This window comes from Pseudophryne corroboree, chromosome 6, assembly GCF_028390025.1.
Source record: "Pseudophryne corroboree isolate aPseCor3 chromosome 6, aPseCor3.hap2, whole genome shotgun sequence".
Lineage (NCBI taxonomy): Eukaryota > Metazoa > Chordata > Amphibia > Anura > Myobatrachidae > Pseudophryne > Pseudophryne corroboree.
This window is the reverse complement of record NC_086449.1, coordinates 266,280,271-266,297,666: the sequence shown is the minus strand read 5'-3', so window position 1 is coordinate 266,297,666 and position 17,396 is coordinate 266,280,271. Positions and strand designations below refer to the sequence as shown.

At 49.4% G+C, this 17,396-nt stretch overlaps 1 protein-coding gene across 5 annotated transcripts in view; it reads left to right on the top strand.

Annotated features, from left to right (window-relative positions):
* The first annotated feature begins 331 nt into the window (after positions 1-331).
* GABPB1 (GA binding protein transcription factor subunit beta 1) overlaps positions 332-17,396 on the top strand; it is a 208,072-nt gene continuing 191,007 nt past the window's right edge. For 2 of the 5 annotated variants that reach the window (XR_010179218.1, XM_063925991.1), the window contains exon 1: positions 825-1,280. Coding sequence is in view for 3 of the 5 variants with exons in the window: in XM_063925991.1 (XP_063782061.1) it covers positions 1,236-1,280 (45 nt within the window). In the remaining 2 variants the exon portion in view is untranslated. Of the gene's footprint in view, positions 712-824; positions 1,281-17,396 lie in introns of those variants that run through there. The other 3 variants (XM_063925990.1, XM_063925988.1, XM_063925989.1) reach the window with 2 other exon arrangements.

The following is a 17,396-nucleotide window of genomic DNA, read 5'->3' as shown; positions in this document are numbered from 1 at the left end:
CGTGGGTGTACTTTTTGAACACCCTGTATATTTATTGTCAGCGTTAAGTCTTCCAATACCAGCATTTATACTCACTTAAAAAAAAAAAAAAAAACCTGAAAAATAAATGCAACAGTAATTCTACGTAGGGTTTATCATCCCTGCTGCTGCTGTGCGCACGCACGCACACACACACACACACACAATAAACATACATGCATGCATACAGATCACAAGACTAGCAGTATAAACTACATTTATACAGAGTATTCCTTCCAACACAGAACTCTAGGCCCAAGCAACACTCCTACTGCGCATGCGGGCAGCCCATCAGCTCGGCGCCTCCTTAGCCCTCACACCGGTATCCTTCCGCCCGCGGCCCTCTGCTTCCCCGCAATTTACAGAATTGCGCCGGTGGCTGGCTGCGGAGTAAATGCTGCGCTCGCCCACCGCCACCTATGGAAACACTGCTTTCAATAAAGTGTAAAGCCACCAATTGGTTCACGCTACGGTTCCCCCAACATAACAATTCCGCATCCGCGACGTGTGTGGTGGTGATGCGTCCCCTACACATAGTGCACATCCGCGCACAACGCGAGGGACTTTACTTCGGGGATTTTCGGCGCCGATGAGACGGCATTTGAAGTAAACCGGCTCGGTTCAGTCACAGGCTCCCCAGCTGGAAGCTGAGCAGCCGGGACCTGGGCGGGCGGCACAGCCACGGCGGGCACGGTAGGCACAGTGGGCGCATTTCTGTCAGGTTACCGAATCTTTTCCAGGTCAGTGTTGGGTGTCGGGCCCTACCGGATGTGGAAGTTGATCTCTTCTGTGGTAAAAAATAATTCAACTTCCCCCGGAACCCAGATCATCCGAGCGATTTCCTGTTTATTGCGTTAAAGTCGGCAGGTTTCCGGGGACACGGGGCTGTGCCGGGCTCCGGGGAACGTGTGGCGGGAAGGGCTGAGCCTTGTGATCGGTGGCGAGAATGGCGGCCTCCCCGCTCCCCATCCCTCCTGTGCACACCCGCTCATCGGGCGGGAAACTCCCCGTCCCAGCAAGCCCCGCTCACCCGCCTCCGGCACCGCGGCTTACGTCCTCCAGTGCACCGCACAGGGATAACGCCGGGCATTGCCCGGTAGCAGCTGGGGCTTCTCTCCTCTGCACGTACTGACCCGGTGCTCTCCCGCCACCGGGTCACCCGCCTGCACCGGCCGCTGCTGCCGTGGACTCACAGTGCTATTATATCATGCTGCAATATGCGTGTCCAGCTCACTGTATACACTCCTATATCTGGCATGCTGGTAACTGCACATGTAAAATATATATGCATATACATAAACCAATAATGTATAATTTTCTGGAAATGGTGTGCATGCTGTAGTGTGTATGTGTGTACACACACACACACGTACGTATAGGAACAGATGGCCTTTGATAGCCTCTGACTCCATTGAAGTCATCCCTTTAGAACAGGCTTTCCCAACCACGGTCCTCAATGCACACTAAAGGCCCATACACACTTGACGATAAAATGAACGACGTCGTTCATTTCAGCCCTCATCAACGACGTCGCTCATTATATCGTCAAGTGTGTATGCATCCGACGACCACCGATGCGCGGCCCCGCGGGACGTTAACGACCCTCGCTTATCTGTGGAGCATGTATGCTCAATTTCCACCATGGTCGTTACCGACCAGAGACGTCGTTGAATGTGTATGGTGTGAAAGACCAACGACCAAGCCACTGTTCACCAGCCCTGTTCCCAGCTCATTATTTTAATAAACTGTTCAGCTTGGATGCTTCAACGATGAATGGTCTATGGCAGGCATGTCCAAACTGCGGCCCTCCAGCTGTTGAGAAACTACACATCCCAGCATGCCCTGACACAGCTTTAGCATTCTCTGACAGCAAAACTGTGTCAGGGCATGCTGGGATATGTAGTTTCACAACAGCTGGAGGGCCGCAGTTTGGACATGCCTGGTCTATGGTCGTTGGTAGTGTGTATGCTCATGTCGTTTGCTCAGCTGTTCAAGGGAAGTTCAAGGGAAGTCGTTAACGACGTGTGCATCGTCAAGTGTGTATGGGCCTTAAGGGGCCCTACTCATTTGACGATGCGCCGACGAGCGACCCGGCGGCGGGGGGGCAGTGACGGGGGGAGTGAAGTTTCTTCACTCCCCCCGTCACGCGGCTGCATTGAAGTGCAGGCAAATATGGACGAGATCGTCCATATTGGCCTGCATGCACAGCCGACGGGAGACCAGCGATGAACGAGCGCGGGGCCGCGCATCGTTCATCGCTGGAGTCTCCACACTGAAAGATATGAACGAGTTCTCGTTCATTTATGAACGAGATCGTTCATATCTTTCAGAAAATCGGCCAGTGTGTAGGGCTATCAGTGCAGGTTTTAGTGATATCCAGGCTTCAGCACAGGTGACTTAATTAGTGCCTCAGTTATTTAGATTTAACCATCCGTGCTGCAGCCTGGATATCACTAAAACCTGCACTGTTAGTGTGCCTTGAGGACCGTGGTTGGGAATGCCTGCTTTAGAATGTAAGCTCTCACGAGCAGAGCCCTCCTGCCTTATGTAGACAACCTTTCTTCTTTTCAATACTCCCTTCGATGGCACCAAGTCCCTCGGGTTTCTGCCGGCTTAATACTATATTCAGTGTTTGTTTATATACCCTGTCCTATATTGTCTTGAATTGTAACTCACTGTTTTCTAGTTTTGCTTATTTGTTTATGTACTCTAATTGGGCACTGTGGATCCTGTGTGGCGCCATATAAAATAAAGGTTAATAATAAGTGCTGTCTTTGGTCTATATTTATATGTAATTTGACCTAAGGTTCTTGTGCATTGAAGCTTGAATACTTGCCTGAAATAAGGCCATATTCAAATTTTTTTTTTAATATATATACTTTTGCCCAAAGTGTGGTATCATAGAGTGCACCAACAGTGCCAGTTTTTATGTGCACCTTAATAGAAAATTGACCATGTTGGTTGCGTTTTACAGCCTCTTCAACCACACTGTGGATGTCACCTTTTACTGAGTAGTGTCTTTGTAATTCATGTTATATTGACTTATTGTAAATTTAATGTACAGATGAGCATAACCACTTAAGTGATGATTTTTTTCGCCAAAAACTGCTCAGAAATTGTTGTTGTTTTTTTTTATGAGTAAATTAGGTGAAGACCATGGATATTTACCCTATTGAAAATGATTTTAGTTAAACAAAAGACAAACATTTTTTTTTGTTTTATTTAAGAAAAAAAATATATATATAATTTTTATTTTTCCAAACATCGGAACATTGCGACCAACTTGGTTTTAGTTTTTACACCCTGACAGCTGGCAGGTACACAGGGGAGGGGGGGGGGGGGGGGGTTTGGTTAGCACTCACCAGCGGCTACCATTGCCTGCAGCCGCTGCTGGAAGTGGGGGATCCTGCTGTACTGACCGATCAGCAGTGATCGGTATCACGCCAAATCAGGGAGGCAGAGGGACCTTCTGACAGCAGCGGGGAGGGAAGTTTCCATTCCCTGCCGCTGCAAACACTGTTTATCTGACTGGACGCATCCTGTGCGACCAGGTCAGATAAAGCACTTGCAGGCTGATGCGACCATGCAAGCAAGTGGTTAAAGACAATGTTATTAATTAAGTGAATATACAAACCAAGGGGTGTAGCGAGGATGGCTCCAGTGGAGCGTGAGCTCTGGGCGCCAAAAAAGCGTGCTGCCGCAAGCCGCTGCAATGCAGGAGGAGAAACAAAGGGGGTGCACACTGAGTCAGACTCTGAGAGTAGGTAGGAAACAGGGCAGGCCAGAGGCAACAGTGGCAACTCTGACTGCTGCAACACCTCTCTCAGGTCTGGGATGCAGTTCCAGAGAATTATTATCATTGGGGCATTGGAAGATTATCAGATTTGGGGGGGGGGGGGGGGGGGGGCGGCAATTTGGTGCATTATTTTTAATGAGAGTTTGGGTAGTTTCAGGTCTGTGGGGGGTGTGTCACATTTGGGGCTTTATTTTAATTAAGTAATTGGGGGTTTGTGATGTCAAGTCAGTTGGGGCATATATAGTGTCTTTCATTTATTTGAATTAAACAAGTAAATAGTTAAATACAGCTACTTACATAGCGGCTCTACCATAGTGTAATGTGTATAAGGGGCTCTACTGTGAGGCGTAACATGTATAAGGGGCTGTACTGTGTGGCATAATGTGTATAAGGGGCACTACTGTGTGGTTTAATGTAAATAACGGACACTACTGTGCAGTGTAATGTGAATTGATACTATTCTGTGGCCATGCACATTCTCAATGAAGCCATTATTTATTTTTCTCTTACGTCCTAGAGGATCCTGGGGACTCCAAAAGGACCATGGGGTATAGATGGGATCCGCAGGAGACATGGGCACACTATAAGACTTTGAATGGGTGTGAACTGGCTCCTCCTTTTGTGCCCAGAGAGACTGGACACACACTAGGGGAGCTATCCTGAGTTTCTCTGAAAAGACTTTGTTAGGTTTTTTATTTCCAGGGAGAACTGCTGGCTACAGGCTCCCTGCTTCGTGGGAGTGAGGGCAGAGAAGTCAGACCTACTTCTGAGTTAAAGGCTCTGCTTCTTAGGCTACTGGACACCATTAGCTCCAGAGGGTTCGATCACTTGGTGCGCCTAGCTGCTTGTTCCCGGAGCCGCGCCGTCATCCCCCTCACAGAAGCCAGAAGAAAGAAGCCGGGTGAGTATAAAGAAGAAAATAAGAATTTACTTACCGATAATTCTATTTCTCGGAGTCCGTAGTGGATGCTGGGGTTCCTGAAAGGACCATGGGGAATAGCGGCTCCGCAGGAGACAGGGCACAAAAAGTAAAGCTTTAGGATCAGGTGGTGTGCACTGGCTCCTCCCCCTATGACCCTCCTCCAAGCCAGTTAGATACTGTGCCCGGACGAGCGTACATAATAAGGAAGGATTTTGAATCCCGGGTAAGACTCATACCAGCCACACCAATCACACTGTACAACCTGTGATCTGAACCCAGTTAACAGTATGATAACAGCGGAGCCTCTGAAAAGATGGCTCACAACAATAATAACCCGATTTTTGTAACTATGTACAAGTATTGCAGATAATCCGCACTTGGGATGGGCGCCCAGCATCCACTACGGACTCCGAGAAATAGAATTATCGGTAAGTAAATTCTTATTTTCTCTATCGTCCTAGTGGATGCTGGGGTTCCTGAAAGGACCATGGGGATAATACCAAAGCTCCCAAACGGGCGGGAGAGTGCGGATGACTCTGCAGCACCGAATGAGAGAACTCCAGGTCCTCCTTAGCCAGGGTATCAAATTTGTAGAATTTTACAAACGTGTTTGCCCCTGACTAAATAACCGCTCGGCAAAGTTGTAAAAGCCGAGACCCCTCGGGCAGCCGCCCAAGATGAGCCCACCTTCCTTGTGGAATGGGCATTTACATATTTTGGCTGTGGCAGGCCTGCCACAGAATGTGCAAGCTGAATTGTATTACACATCCAACTAGCAATAGTCTGCTTAGAAGCAAAAGCACCCAGTTTGTTCGGTGCATACAGGATAACAGCAAGTCAGTTTTCCTGACTCCAGCCGTCCTGGAACATATTTTCAGGGCCCTGACAACATCTAGCAACTTGGAGTCCTCCAAGTCCCTAGTAGGTGCAAGGCACCACAATAAGCTGGTTCAGGTGAAACACTGACACCACCTTAGGGAGAGAACTGGGGACGAGTCCGCAGCTCTGCCCTGTCCGAATGGACAAACAGATATGGGCTTTTTTGAGAAAAAACCACCAATTTGACACTCGCCTGGTCCAGGCCAGGGCCAAGATCATGGTCACTTTTCATGTGAGATGCTTCAAATCCACAGATTTGACTGGTTTTAAACCAATGTGATTTGAGGAATCCCAGAACTACGTTGAGATCCCACAGTGCCACTGGAGGCACAAAAGGGGGTTGTATATGCAATACTCCCTTGACAAAATTCTGGACTTCAGGAACTGAAGCCAATTCTTTCTGGAAGAAAATCGACAGGGCCGAAATTTGAACCTTAATGGACCCCAATTTGAGGCCCATAGACACTCCTGTTTTCAGGAAATGCAGGAAACGACCGAGTTGAAATTTCTTTGTGGGGCCTTCCTGGCCTCACACCACGCAACATATTTTCGCCACATGTGGTGATAATGTTGTGCGGTCACCTCCTTTCTGGCTTTGACCAGGGTAGGAATGACCTCTTCCGGAATGCCTTTTTACCTTAGGATCCGGCGTTCCACCGCCATGCCGACAAACGCAGCTGCGGTAAGTCTTGGAACAGACATGGTACTTGCTGAAGCAAGTCCCTTCTTAGCGGCAGAGGCCATAAAACCTCTGTAAGCATCTCTTGAAGTTCCGGGTACCAAGTCCTTCTTGGCCAATCCGGAGCCATGAGTATAGTTCTTACTCCTCTACGTCTTATAATTCTCAGCACCTTAGGTATGAGAAGCAGAGGAGGGAACACATACACCGACTGGTACACCCACGGTGTTACCAGAACGTCCACAGCTATTGCCTGAGGGTCTCTTGACCTGGCGCAATACCTGTCCCGTTTTTTGTTCAGACGGGACGCCATCATGTCCACCTTTGGTATTTCCCAACGGTTTACAATCATGTGGAAAAAACTTCCCGATGAAGTTTCCACTCTCCCGGGTGGAGGTCGTGCCTGCTGAGGAAGTCTGCTTCCCAGTTTCCATTCCCGGGATGAAACACTGCTGACAGTGCTATCACATGATTTTCCGCCCAGCGAAAAGTCCTTGCAGTTTTTGCCATTGCCCTCCTGCTTCTTGTGTCGCCCTGTCTGTTTACGTGGGCGACTGCCGTGATGTTTTTCCCACTGGATCAATACCGGCTGACCTTGAAGCAGAGGTCTTGCTAAGCTTAGAGTATTATAAATTTACCCTTAGCTCCAGTATATTTATGTGGAGAAAAGTCTCCAGACTTGATCACACTCCCTGGAAATTTTTTCCTTGTGTGACTGCTCCCCAGCCTCTCGGGCTGGGCTCCGTGGTCACCAGCATCCAATCCTGAATGCCAAATCTGCGGCCCTCTAGAAGATGGGCACTCTATAACCACCACAGGAGAGACACCCTTGTCCTTGGATATAGGGTTATCCGCTGATGCATCTGAAGATGCGATCCGGACCATTTGTCCAGCAGATCCCACTGAAAAGTTCTTGTGTGAAATCTGCCGAATGGAATTGCTTCGTAGGAAGCCACCATTTTTACCAGGACCCTTGTGCAATGATGCACTGTTTTTAGGAGGTTCCTGACTAGCTCGGATAACTCCCTGGCTTTCTCTTCCGGGAGAAACACCTTTTTCTGGACTGTGTCCAGAATCATCCCTAGGCACAGCAGACGTGTCGTCGGGATCAGCTGCGATTTTGGAATATTTAGAATCCACCCGTGCTGTTGTAGCAGTATCCGAGATAGTGCTACTCCGACCTCCAACTGTTCCCTGGACTATGCCCTTATCAGGAGATCGTCCAAGTAAGGGATAATTAAGACGCCTTTTCTTCGAAGAAGAATCATCATTTCGGCCATTACCTTGGTAAAGACCCGGGGTGCCGTGGACAATCCAAACGGCAGCGTCTAAAACTGATAGTGACAGTTCTGCACCACGAACCTGAGGTACCCTTAGTGAGAAGGGCAAATTTGGGACATAGAGGTAAGCATCCCTGATGTCCCTGGACACTATATAGTCCCCTTCTTCCTGGTTCGTTATCACTGCTCTGAGTGACTCCATCTTGATTTGAACCTTTGTAAGTGTTCAAAAATTTTTTTTTTTTTTTTTTTTTTTTTTAGAATAAGTCTCACCTAGCCTTCTGGCTTCAGTACCACAATATAGTGTGGAATAATACCCCTTTTCCTTGTAGTAGGAGGGGTAATTTAATTATCACCTGCTGGGAATACAGCTTGTGAATTTTTTCCCATACTGCCTCCTTGTCGGAGGGAGACCTTGGTAAAGCAGACTTCAGGAGCCTGCGAAGAGGAAACATCTCTACATTCCAATCTGTACCCCTGGGATACTACTTGTAGGATCCAGGGGTCCTGTACGGTCTCAGCGCCATGCTGAGAACTTGTCAGAAGCGGTGGAGCGCTTCTGTTCCTGGGAATGGGCTGCCTGCTGCAGTCTTCTTCCCTTTCCTCTATCCCTGGGCAGATATGATCTTATAGGGACGAAAAGACTGAGGTTGAAAAGACGGTGTCTTTTTCTGCAGAGATGTGACTTAGGGTAAAAACGGTGGATTTTCCAGCAGTTGCCGTGGCCACCAGGTCCGATGGACCGACCCCAAAAAACTCCTCTTCCTTTATACGGCAATACACCTTTTTGCCGTTTGGAATCTGCATCACCTGACCACTGTCGTGTCCATAACATCTTCTGGCAGATATGGACATCGCATTTACTCTTGATGCCAGAGTGCAAATATCCCTCTGTGCATCTCGCATATATAGAAATGCATCCTTTAAATGCTCTATAGTCAATAAAATACTGTCCCTGTCAAGGGTATCAATATTTTTAGTCAGGGAATCCGACCAAGCCACCCCAGCTCTGCACATCCAGGCTGAGGCGATCGCTGGTCGCAGTATAACACCAGTATGTGTGTATATACTTTTTATGATATTTTCCAGCCTCCTGTCAGCTGGTCCTTGAGGACGGCCCTATCTATAGACGGTACCGCCACTTGTTTTGATAAGCGTGTGAGCGCCTTATCCACCCTAAGGGGTGTTTCCCAACGCGCCCTAACTTCTGGCGGGAAAGGGTATACCGCCCATAATTTTCTATCGGGGGGAACCCACGCATCATCACACACTTTATTTAATTTATCTGATTCAGGAAAAACTACTGTAGTTTTTTCACATCCCACATAATACCCTCTTTTGTGGTACTTGTAGTATCAGAAATATGTAACACCTCCTTCATTGCCTTTAACGTGTGGCCCTAATAAGGAATACGTTTGTTTATTCACCGTCGACACTGGATTCAGTGTCCCTGTCTGTGTCTGTGTCGACCGACTAAAGTAAACGGGCGTTTTTAAAAACCCCTGACGGTGTTTTTGAGACGTCTGGACCGGTACTAATTGTTTGTCGGCCGTCTCATGTCGTCAACCGACCTTGCAGCGTGTTGACATTATCACGTAATTCCCTAAATAAGCCATCCATTCCGGTGTCGACTCCCTAGAGAGTGACATCACCATTACAGGCAATTGCTCCGCCTCCTCACCAACATCGTCCTCATACATGTCGACACACACGTACCGACACACAGCACACACACAGGGAATGCTCTGATAGAGGACAGGACCCACTAGCCCTTTGGAGAGACAGAGGGAGAGTTTGCCAGCACACACCAAAAACGCTATAATTATATAGGGACAACCTTATATAAGTGTTTTCCCTTATAGCATCTGTTTTATATATTTCTAACGCCAAATTAGTGCCCCCCCTCTCTGTTTTAACCCTGTTTCTGTAGTGCAGGGGAGAGCCTGGGAGCCTTCCCTCCAGCCTTTCTGTGAGGGAAAATGGCGCTGTGTGCTGAGGAGATAGGCCCCGCCCCTTTTTCGGCGGCCTCGTCTCCCGCTTTTAACGGATTCTGGCAGGGGTTAAATATCTCCATATAGCCTCCGGAGGCTATATGTGAGGTATTTTTAGCCAAAATAGGTTTTCATTTGCCTCCCAGGGCGCCCCCCTCCCAGCGCCCTGCACCCTCAGTGACTGCCGTGTGAAGTGTGCTGAGAGGAAAATGGCGCACAGCTGCAGTGCTGTGCGCTACCTTTAGAAGACTGAGGAGTCTTCTGCCGCCGATTCTGGACCTCTTCTTACTTCAGCATCTGCAAGGGGGCCGGCGGCAAGGCTCCGGTGACCATCCAGGCTGTACCTGTGATCGTCCCTCTGGAGCTGATGTCCAGTAGCCAAGAAGCCAATCCATCCTGCACGCAGGTGAGTTCACTTCTTCTCCCCTAAGTCCCTCGTTGCAGTGATCCTGTTGCCAGCAGGACTCACTGTAAAATAAAAAACCTAAGCTAAACTTTTCTAAGCAGCTCTTTAGGAGAGCCACCTAGATTGCACCCTTCTCGGCCGGGCACAAAAATCTAACTGGCTTGGAGGAGGGTCATAGGGGGAGGAGCCAGTGCACACCACCTGATCCTAAAGCTTTACTTTTTGTGCCCTGTCTCCTGCGGAGCCGCTATTCCCCATGGTCCTTTCAGGAACCCCAGCATCCACTAGGACGATAGAGAAAGAAGACTTCAGTGACGGCAGAAGACTTCAGTAACGGAGGTACAGCGCAGCGGTCGCGCTGCGCCATGCTCCCACTCATGAACCAACGGCACTCACAGGGTGCAGGGCGTAGGGGGGTGCCCTGGGCAGCAGGTTACTGAGGTTTTTAAAACTGGCAAAAGAGCATATTTTCACTAAATATAAGACCCCCGCCAGTATAAATATTTGAATTTGAGCGGGACTACAGCGCGACGGAAGGGGGCGTGGCTTAGCCCTCACAGCTTACCAGCGCCATTTTCTCTCTTCACAGACACTGCAGAGACGCTGGGCCGGACCTCCACTCTCCTTAGCAAGTACAGGGAGCAAAACGGGGGGGCACAGTCATTTGGTGCTATTTAAACAGCGCAGTGATCATATATTATTTCTCTTACGTCCTAGAGGATGCTGGGGACTCCAAAAGGACCATGGAGTATAGACGGATCCGCAGGAGCTTGGGCACACTATAAAGACTTAAACTGGGTGTGAACTGGCTCCTCCCTCTATGCCCCTCCTCCAGACCTCAGTTAGACTTTGTGCCCAGGAGTGATGGGACACACACTAGGGGAGCTCTCCTGAGTTTCTCTAAAAGACTTTCTCTATCGTCCTAGTGGATGCTGGGGTTCCTGAAAGGACCATGGGGAATAGCGGCTCCGCAGGAGACAGGGCACAAAAAGTAAAGCTTTTTCCGATCAGGTGGTGTGCACTGGCTCCTCCCCCTATGACCCTCCTCCAGACTCCAGTTAGATTTTTGTGCCCGGCCGAGAAGGGTGCAATCTAGGTGGCTCTCCTAAAGAGCTGCTTAGAGAAAGTTTAGCTAGGTTTTTTATTTTACAGTGATTCCTGCTGGCAACAGGATCACTGCAGCGAGGGACTGAGGGGAGAAGGAGTCAACTCACCTGCGTGCAGGATGGATTGGTTTCTTGGCTACTGGACATCAAGCTCCAGAGGGACGATCACAGGTACAGCCTGGATGGTCACCGGAGCCACGCCGCCGGCCCCCTTGCAGATGCTGAAATCAGAAGAGGTCCAGAATCGGCGGCTGAAGACTCCTGCAGTCTTCTAAAGGTAGCGCACAGCACTGCAGCTGTGCGCCATTTTCCTCTCAGCACACTTCACACGGCAGTCACTGAGGGTGCAGGGCGCTGGGAGGGGGGCGCCCTGGGAGGCAAATGAGTACCTATAAAGGCTAAAAATACCTCACATATAGCCCTAGAGGCTATATGGAGATATTTAACCCCTGCCTAATTTTTCTAAATAGCGGGAGACGAGCCCGCCGGAAAAGGGGCGGGGCCTATCTCCTCAGCACACGGCGCCATTTCCTCTCACAGCTCCGCTGGTCAGGACGGCTCCCAAGTCTCTCCCCTGCACTGCACTACAGAAACAGGGTAAAACAGAGAGGGGGGGCACATTTATGGCGATATTTTGATATAACAAAGCAGCTATAAGGGAGCACTTATTATAAGGCTATCCCTGATATATATATAGCGCTTTTGGTGTGTGCTGGCAAACTCTCCCTCTGTCTCCCCAAAGGGCTAGTGGGTCCTGTCTTCGTTAGGAGCATTCCCTGTGTGTCTGCTGTGTGTCGGTACGTGTGTGTCGACGTGTATGAGGACGATATTGGTGTGGAGGCGGAGCAATTGCCAAATATGAGGATGTCACCCCCTAGGGAGTCGACACCAGAATGGATGCCTTTATTTATGGAACTACGGGATAGTGTCAACACGCTAAAGCAGTCGTTTGACGACATGAGACGGCCGGACAATCAATTAGTGCCTGTCCAGGCGACTCAAACACCGTCAGGGGCTGTGAAACGCCCTTTGCCTCAGTCGGTCGACACAGACCCAGACACAGGCGATGACTCCAGTGGTGACGGTGACGAATCAACCGTATTTTCCAGTAGGGCCACACGTTATATGATTTTGGCAATGAAGGAGGCGTTACATTTAGCTGATACTACAGGTACCACTAAACAGGGTATTATGTGGGGTATGAAAAAACTACCTATAGTTTTTCCTGAATCAGAAGAACTAAATGACGTGTGTAATGAAGCGTGGGTTGCCCCTGATAAAAAGCTGATAATTTCAAAGAAATTATTGGCATTATACCCTTTCCCGCCAGAGGTTAGGGAGCGCTGGGAAACACCTCCTAGGGTGGACAAGGCGCTAACACGCTTATCTAAACAAGTGGCGTTACCCTCTCCTGAGACGGCCGCACTTAAAGATCCATCAGATAGGAGGATGGAAAATATCCAAAAAAGTATATACACACATGCAGGTGTTATACTACGACCAGCTGTAGCGACTGCCTGGATGGGCAGTGCGGGGGTAGTTTGGTCAGAATCCCTGATTGAAAATATTGATACCCTGGACAGGGACAATATTTTACTGTCGTTAGAACAAATAAAGGATGCATTTCTTTATATGCGTGATGCACAGAGGGATATATGCACACTGGCATCACGGGTAAGTGCTATGTCCATTTCGGCCAGAAGAGCTTTATGGACGCGACAGTGGACAGGCGATGCGGATTCAAAACGGCATATGGAAGTTTTGCCGTATAAAGGGGAGGAGTTATTTGGAGTCGGTCTATCAGATTTGGTGGCCACGGCTACAGCCGGGAAATCCACCTTTCTACCTCAAGTCACTCCCCAACAGAAAAAGGCACCGACTTTTCAACCGCAGCCCTTTCGTTCCTTTAAAAATAAGAGAGCAAAGGGCTATTCATATCTGCCACGAGGCAAAGGTCGAGGGAAGAGACAGCAACACGCAGCTCCTTCCCAGGATCAGAAGCCCTCCCCGGCTTCTACAAAAGCCTCAGCATGACGCTGGGGCTTCTCAAGCGGACTCGGGGACCGTGGGGGGTCGTCTCAAAAATTACAGCGCGCAGTGGGCTCACTCGCAAGTAGATCCCTGGATCCTGCAGATAATATCTCAGGGATACAGGTTGGAATTAGAGACAGATCCACCTCGCCGTTTCCTGAAGTCTGCTTTACCAACGTCCCCCTCCGAAAGGGAGACGGTGTTGGAAGCCATTCACAAGCTGTACTCTCAGCAGGTGATAGTCAAGGTACCTCTTCTGCAACAAGGGAAGGGGTATTATTCCACTCTTTTTGTGGTACCGAAGCCGGATGGCTCGGTAAGGCCTATTCTAAATCTGAAGTCCTTGAACCTGTACATAAAGAAGTTCAAGTTCAAAATGGAGTCACTCAGAGCAGTGATAGCGAACCTGGAAGAGGGGGACTTTATGGTATCCTTGGACATCAAGGATGCGTATCTCCACGTTCCAATTTACCCCTCACACCAGGGGTACCTCAGGTTCGTTGTACAAAACTGTCACTATCAGTTTCAGACGCTGCCGTTCGGATTGTCCACGGCACCTCGGATCTTTACAAAGGTAATGGCCGAGATGATGATTCTTCTTCGAAGAAAAGGCGTATTAATTATCCCATACTTGGACGATCTCCTAATAAGGGCGAGGTCCAGAGAACAGCTAGAGATGGGATTAGCACTGTCTCAGGAAGTGCTAAAACAGCACGGGTGGATTCTGAATATTCCAAAATCCCAGTTAATGCCGACAACTCGTCTGCTGTTCCTAGGGATGATTCTGGACACGGTTCAGAAAAAGGTTTTTCTCCCGGAGGAAAAAGCCAAGGAGTTATCCGAGCTTGTCAGGAACCTCCTAAAACCAGGAAAGGTGTCTGTACATCAATGCACAAGAGTCCTGGGAAAAATGGTGGCTTCTTACGAAGCAATTCCATTCGGCAGATTCCACGCAAGAATTTTCCAAAGGGATCTGTTGAACAAATGGTCAGGGTCGCATCTTCAGATGCACCTGCGGATAACCCTGTCTCCAAGGACAAGGGTGTCTCTTCTGTGGTGGTTGCAAAGTGCTCATCTATTGGAGGGCCGCAGATTCGGCATACAGGATTGGATCCTGGTGACCACGGACGCCAGCCTGAGAGGCTGGGGAGCAGTCACACAAGGAAGAAACTTCCAGGGAGTATGGACGAGCCTGGAAACGTCTCTTCACATAAACATTCTGGAACTAAGAGCAATATACAATGCTCTAAGCCAGGCAGAACCTCTGCTTCAGGGAAAACCGGTGTTGATCCAGTCGGACAACATCACGGCAGTCGCCCATGTGAACAGACAGGGCGGCACAAGAAGCAGGAGTGCAATGGCAGAAGCTGCAAGGATTCTTCGCTGGGCAGAGAATCATGTGATAGCACTGTCAGCAGTGTTCATCCCGGGAGTGGACAACTGGGAAGCAGACTTCCTCAGCAGACACGATCTTCACCCGGGAGAGTGGGGACTTCATCCAGAAGTCTTCCACATGCTGGTAACCCGTTGGGAAAGACCAATGGTGGACATGATGGCGTCTCGCCTCAACAAAAAACTGGACAGGTATTGCGCCAGGTCAAGAGATCCGCAGGCAATAGCTGTGGACGCGCTGGTAACGCCTTGGGTGTACCAGTCGGTGTATGTGTTTCCTCCTCTGCCTCTCATACCAAAAGTATTGAGAATTATACGGCAAAGAGGCGTAAGAACGATACTAGTGGTTCCGGATTGGCCAAGAAGGACTTGGTACCCGGAACTTCAAGAGATGATCACGGAAGATCCGTGGCCTCTACCTCTAAGGAGGGACTTGCTTCAGCAGGGTCCCTGTCTGTTTCAAGACTTACCGCGGCTGCGTTTGACGGCATGGCGGTTGAACGCCGGATCCTAAAGGAAAAAGGCATGCCGGAAGAAGTCATTCCTACTTTGATTAAAGCAAGGAAGGAAGTAACCGTGCAACATTATCACCGAATTTGGCGAAAATATGTTGCGTGGTGCGAAGATCGGAGTGCTCCGACGGAGGAATTTCGACTGGGTCGATTCCTACATTTCCTGCAATCAGGATTGTCAATGGGTCTCAAATTGGGATCTATTAAGGTTCAAATTTCGGCCCTGTCGATTTTCTTTCAAAAAGAATTGGCTTCAGTCCCTGAAGTCAAGACCTTTGTTAAGGGAGTGCTGCATATACAGCCTCCTGTGGTGCCTCCAGTGGCACCGTGGGATCTCAATGTGGTTTTGGATTTCCTAAAATCTCATTGGTTTGAACCACTAAAAAAGGTGGATTTGAAATATCTCACATGGAAAGTGACCATGCTTCTAGCCCTGGCTTCTGCCAGGAGAGTGTCAGAATTGGCAGCTTTATCTTACAAAAGCCCATATCTGATTTTCCATTCGGACAGGGCAGAACTGCGGACTCGTCCGCATTTTCTCCCTAAGGTGGTGTCAGCATTTCATCTGAACCAGCCTATTGTAGTGCCTGCGGCTACAAGTGACTTGGAGGACTCCAAGTTACTGGACGTTGTCAGAGCATTAAAAATATATATTGCAAGGACAGCTGGAGTCAGAAAATCTGACTCGTTGTTTATATTGTATGCACCCAACAAGATGGGTGCTCCGGCGTCTAAGCAGACGATTGCTCGTTGGATCTGTAGCACAATCCAACTTGCACATTCTGTGGCAGGCCTGCCACAGCCTAAATCTGTAAAGGCCCACTCCACAAGGAAGGTGGGCTCATCTTGGGCGGCTGCCCGAGGGGTCTCGGCATTACAACTTTGCCGAGCAGCTACGTGGTCAGGGGAGAACACGTTTGTAAAATTTTACAAATTTGATACTCTGGCTAAGGAGGACCTGGAGTTCTCTCATTCGGTGCTGCAGAGTCATCCGCACTCTCCCGCCCGTTTGGGAGCTTTGGTATAATCCCCATGGTCCTTTCAGGAACCCCAGCATCCACTAGGACGATAGAGAAAATAAGATTTTACTTACCGATAAATCTATTTCTCGGAGTCCGTAGTGGATGCTGGGCGCCCATCCCAAGTGCGGATTATCTGCATAAATTGTACATAGTTATTGTTAACTAATTCGGGTTATTGTTGAAGGAAGCCATCTTTCAGAGGCTCCGCTGTTATCATACTGTTAACTGGGTTTAGATCACAAGTTGTACGGTGTGATTGGTGTGGCTGGTATGAGTCTTACCCGGGATTCAAAATCCTCCCTTATTGTGTACGCTCGTCCGGGCACAGTACCTAACTGGAGTCTGGAGGAGGGTCATAGGGGGAGGAGCCAGTGCACACCACCTGATTGGAAAAAGCTTTACTTTTTGTGCCCTGTCTCCTGCGGAGCCGCTATTCCCCATGGTCCTTTCAGGAACCCCAGCATCCACTACGGACTCCGAGAAATAGATTTATCGGTAAGTAAAATCTTATTTTATCTTAGGGTTTTTATTTTCAGGCAGACCTGCTGACTACAGGCTGCCTGCATCGTGGGAGTGAGGGGAGAGAAGTCAGACCTACTTCTTCTTAGTTTAAGGGCTCTGCTTCTCGGCTACTGGACACCATTAGCTCCAGAGGGTTCGATCACTTGGTGCGCCTAGCTGCTTGTTCCCGGAGCCGCGCCGTCACCCCCCTCACGGAGCCAGAAGAAAGAAGCCGGGTGAGTATTAGAAGAACAGAAGACATCAGACGGTAGAAGACTTCAGTAATGGAGGTAACACGCAGCGGTAGCACTGCGCTCCATACTCCCACACACCAACGTCTCTGGCTGGGGGGGAGCGCCCTGGGCGGCATGTTGCTGAGGTTCACTGGCGAGGGGACATATTTAGGTGCCCGGACACCGGGTATGTTCACCCCACCAGTGTGCCGCGAAACGGAGGGAGCTGCTCCCGCACACCATCGGCTCGTGCAGGGCCTGGGGGGGAGCGCCCTGGGCGGCATATACTGAGTTAGAACGCTGGCGGAGGGACACCCGGACACCGGGTATGTTCACCCCGCCAGCGTAGCGCAGCGATTGCGCTGCGCGCCATTGCTCCCACACACCAACGTCTTGCGAGGGTGCAGGGCGTGAGAGGGGCGCCCTGGGCAGCGATTTATATATATATGTTTATATACAGGAGGCTATACACTGTATATAGGTCCCCCCAGCTCAATATATGTATTTTTATATATATATTTTTGAGCGGGCTTTAGCGCGACGAGAAGGGGCGGAGCTTAGCCCACACAGCGGAGTCAGCGCCATTTTCCTCAACAACAAAAAAAGGTAAAAAAAAAAAAAAGGTTTG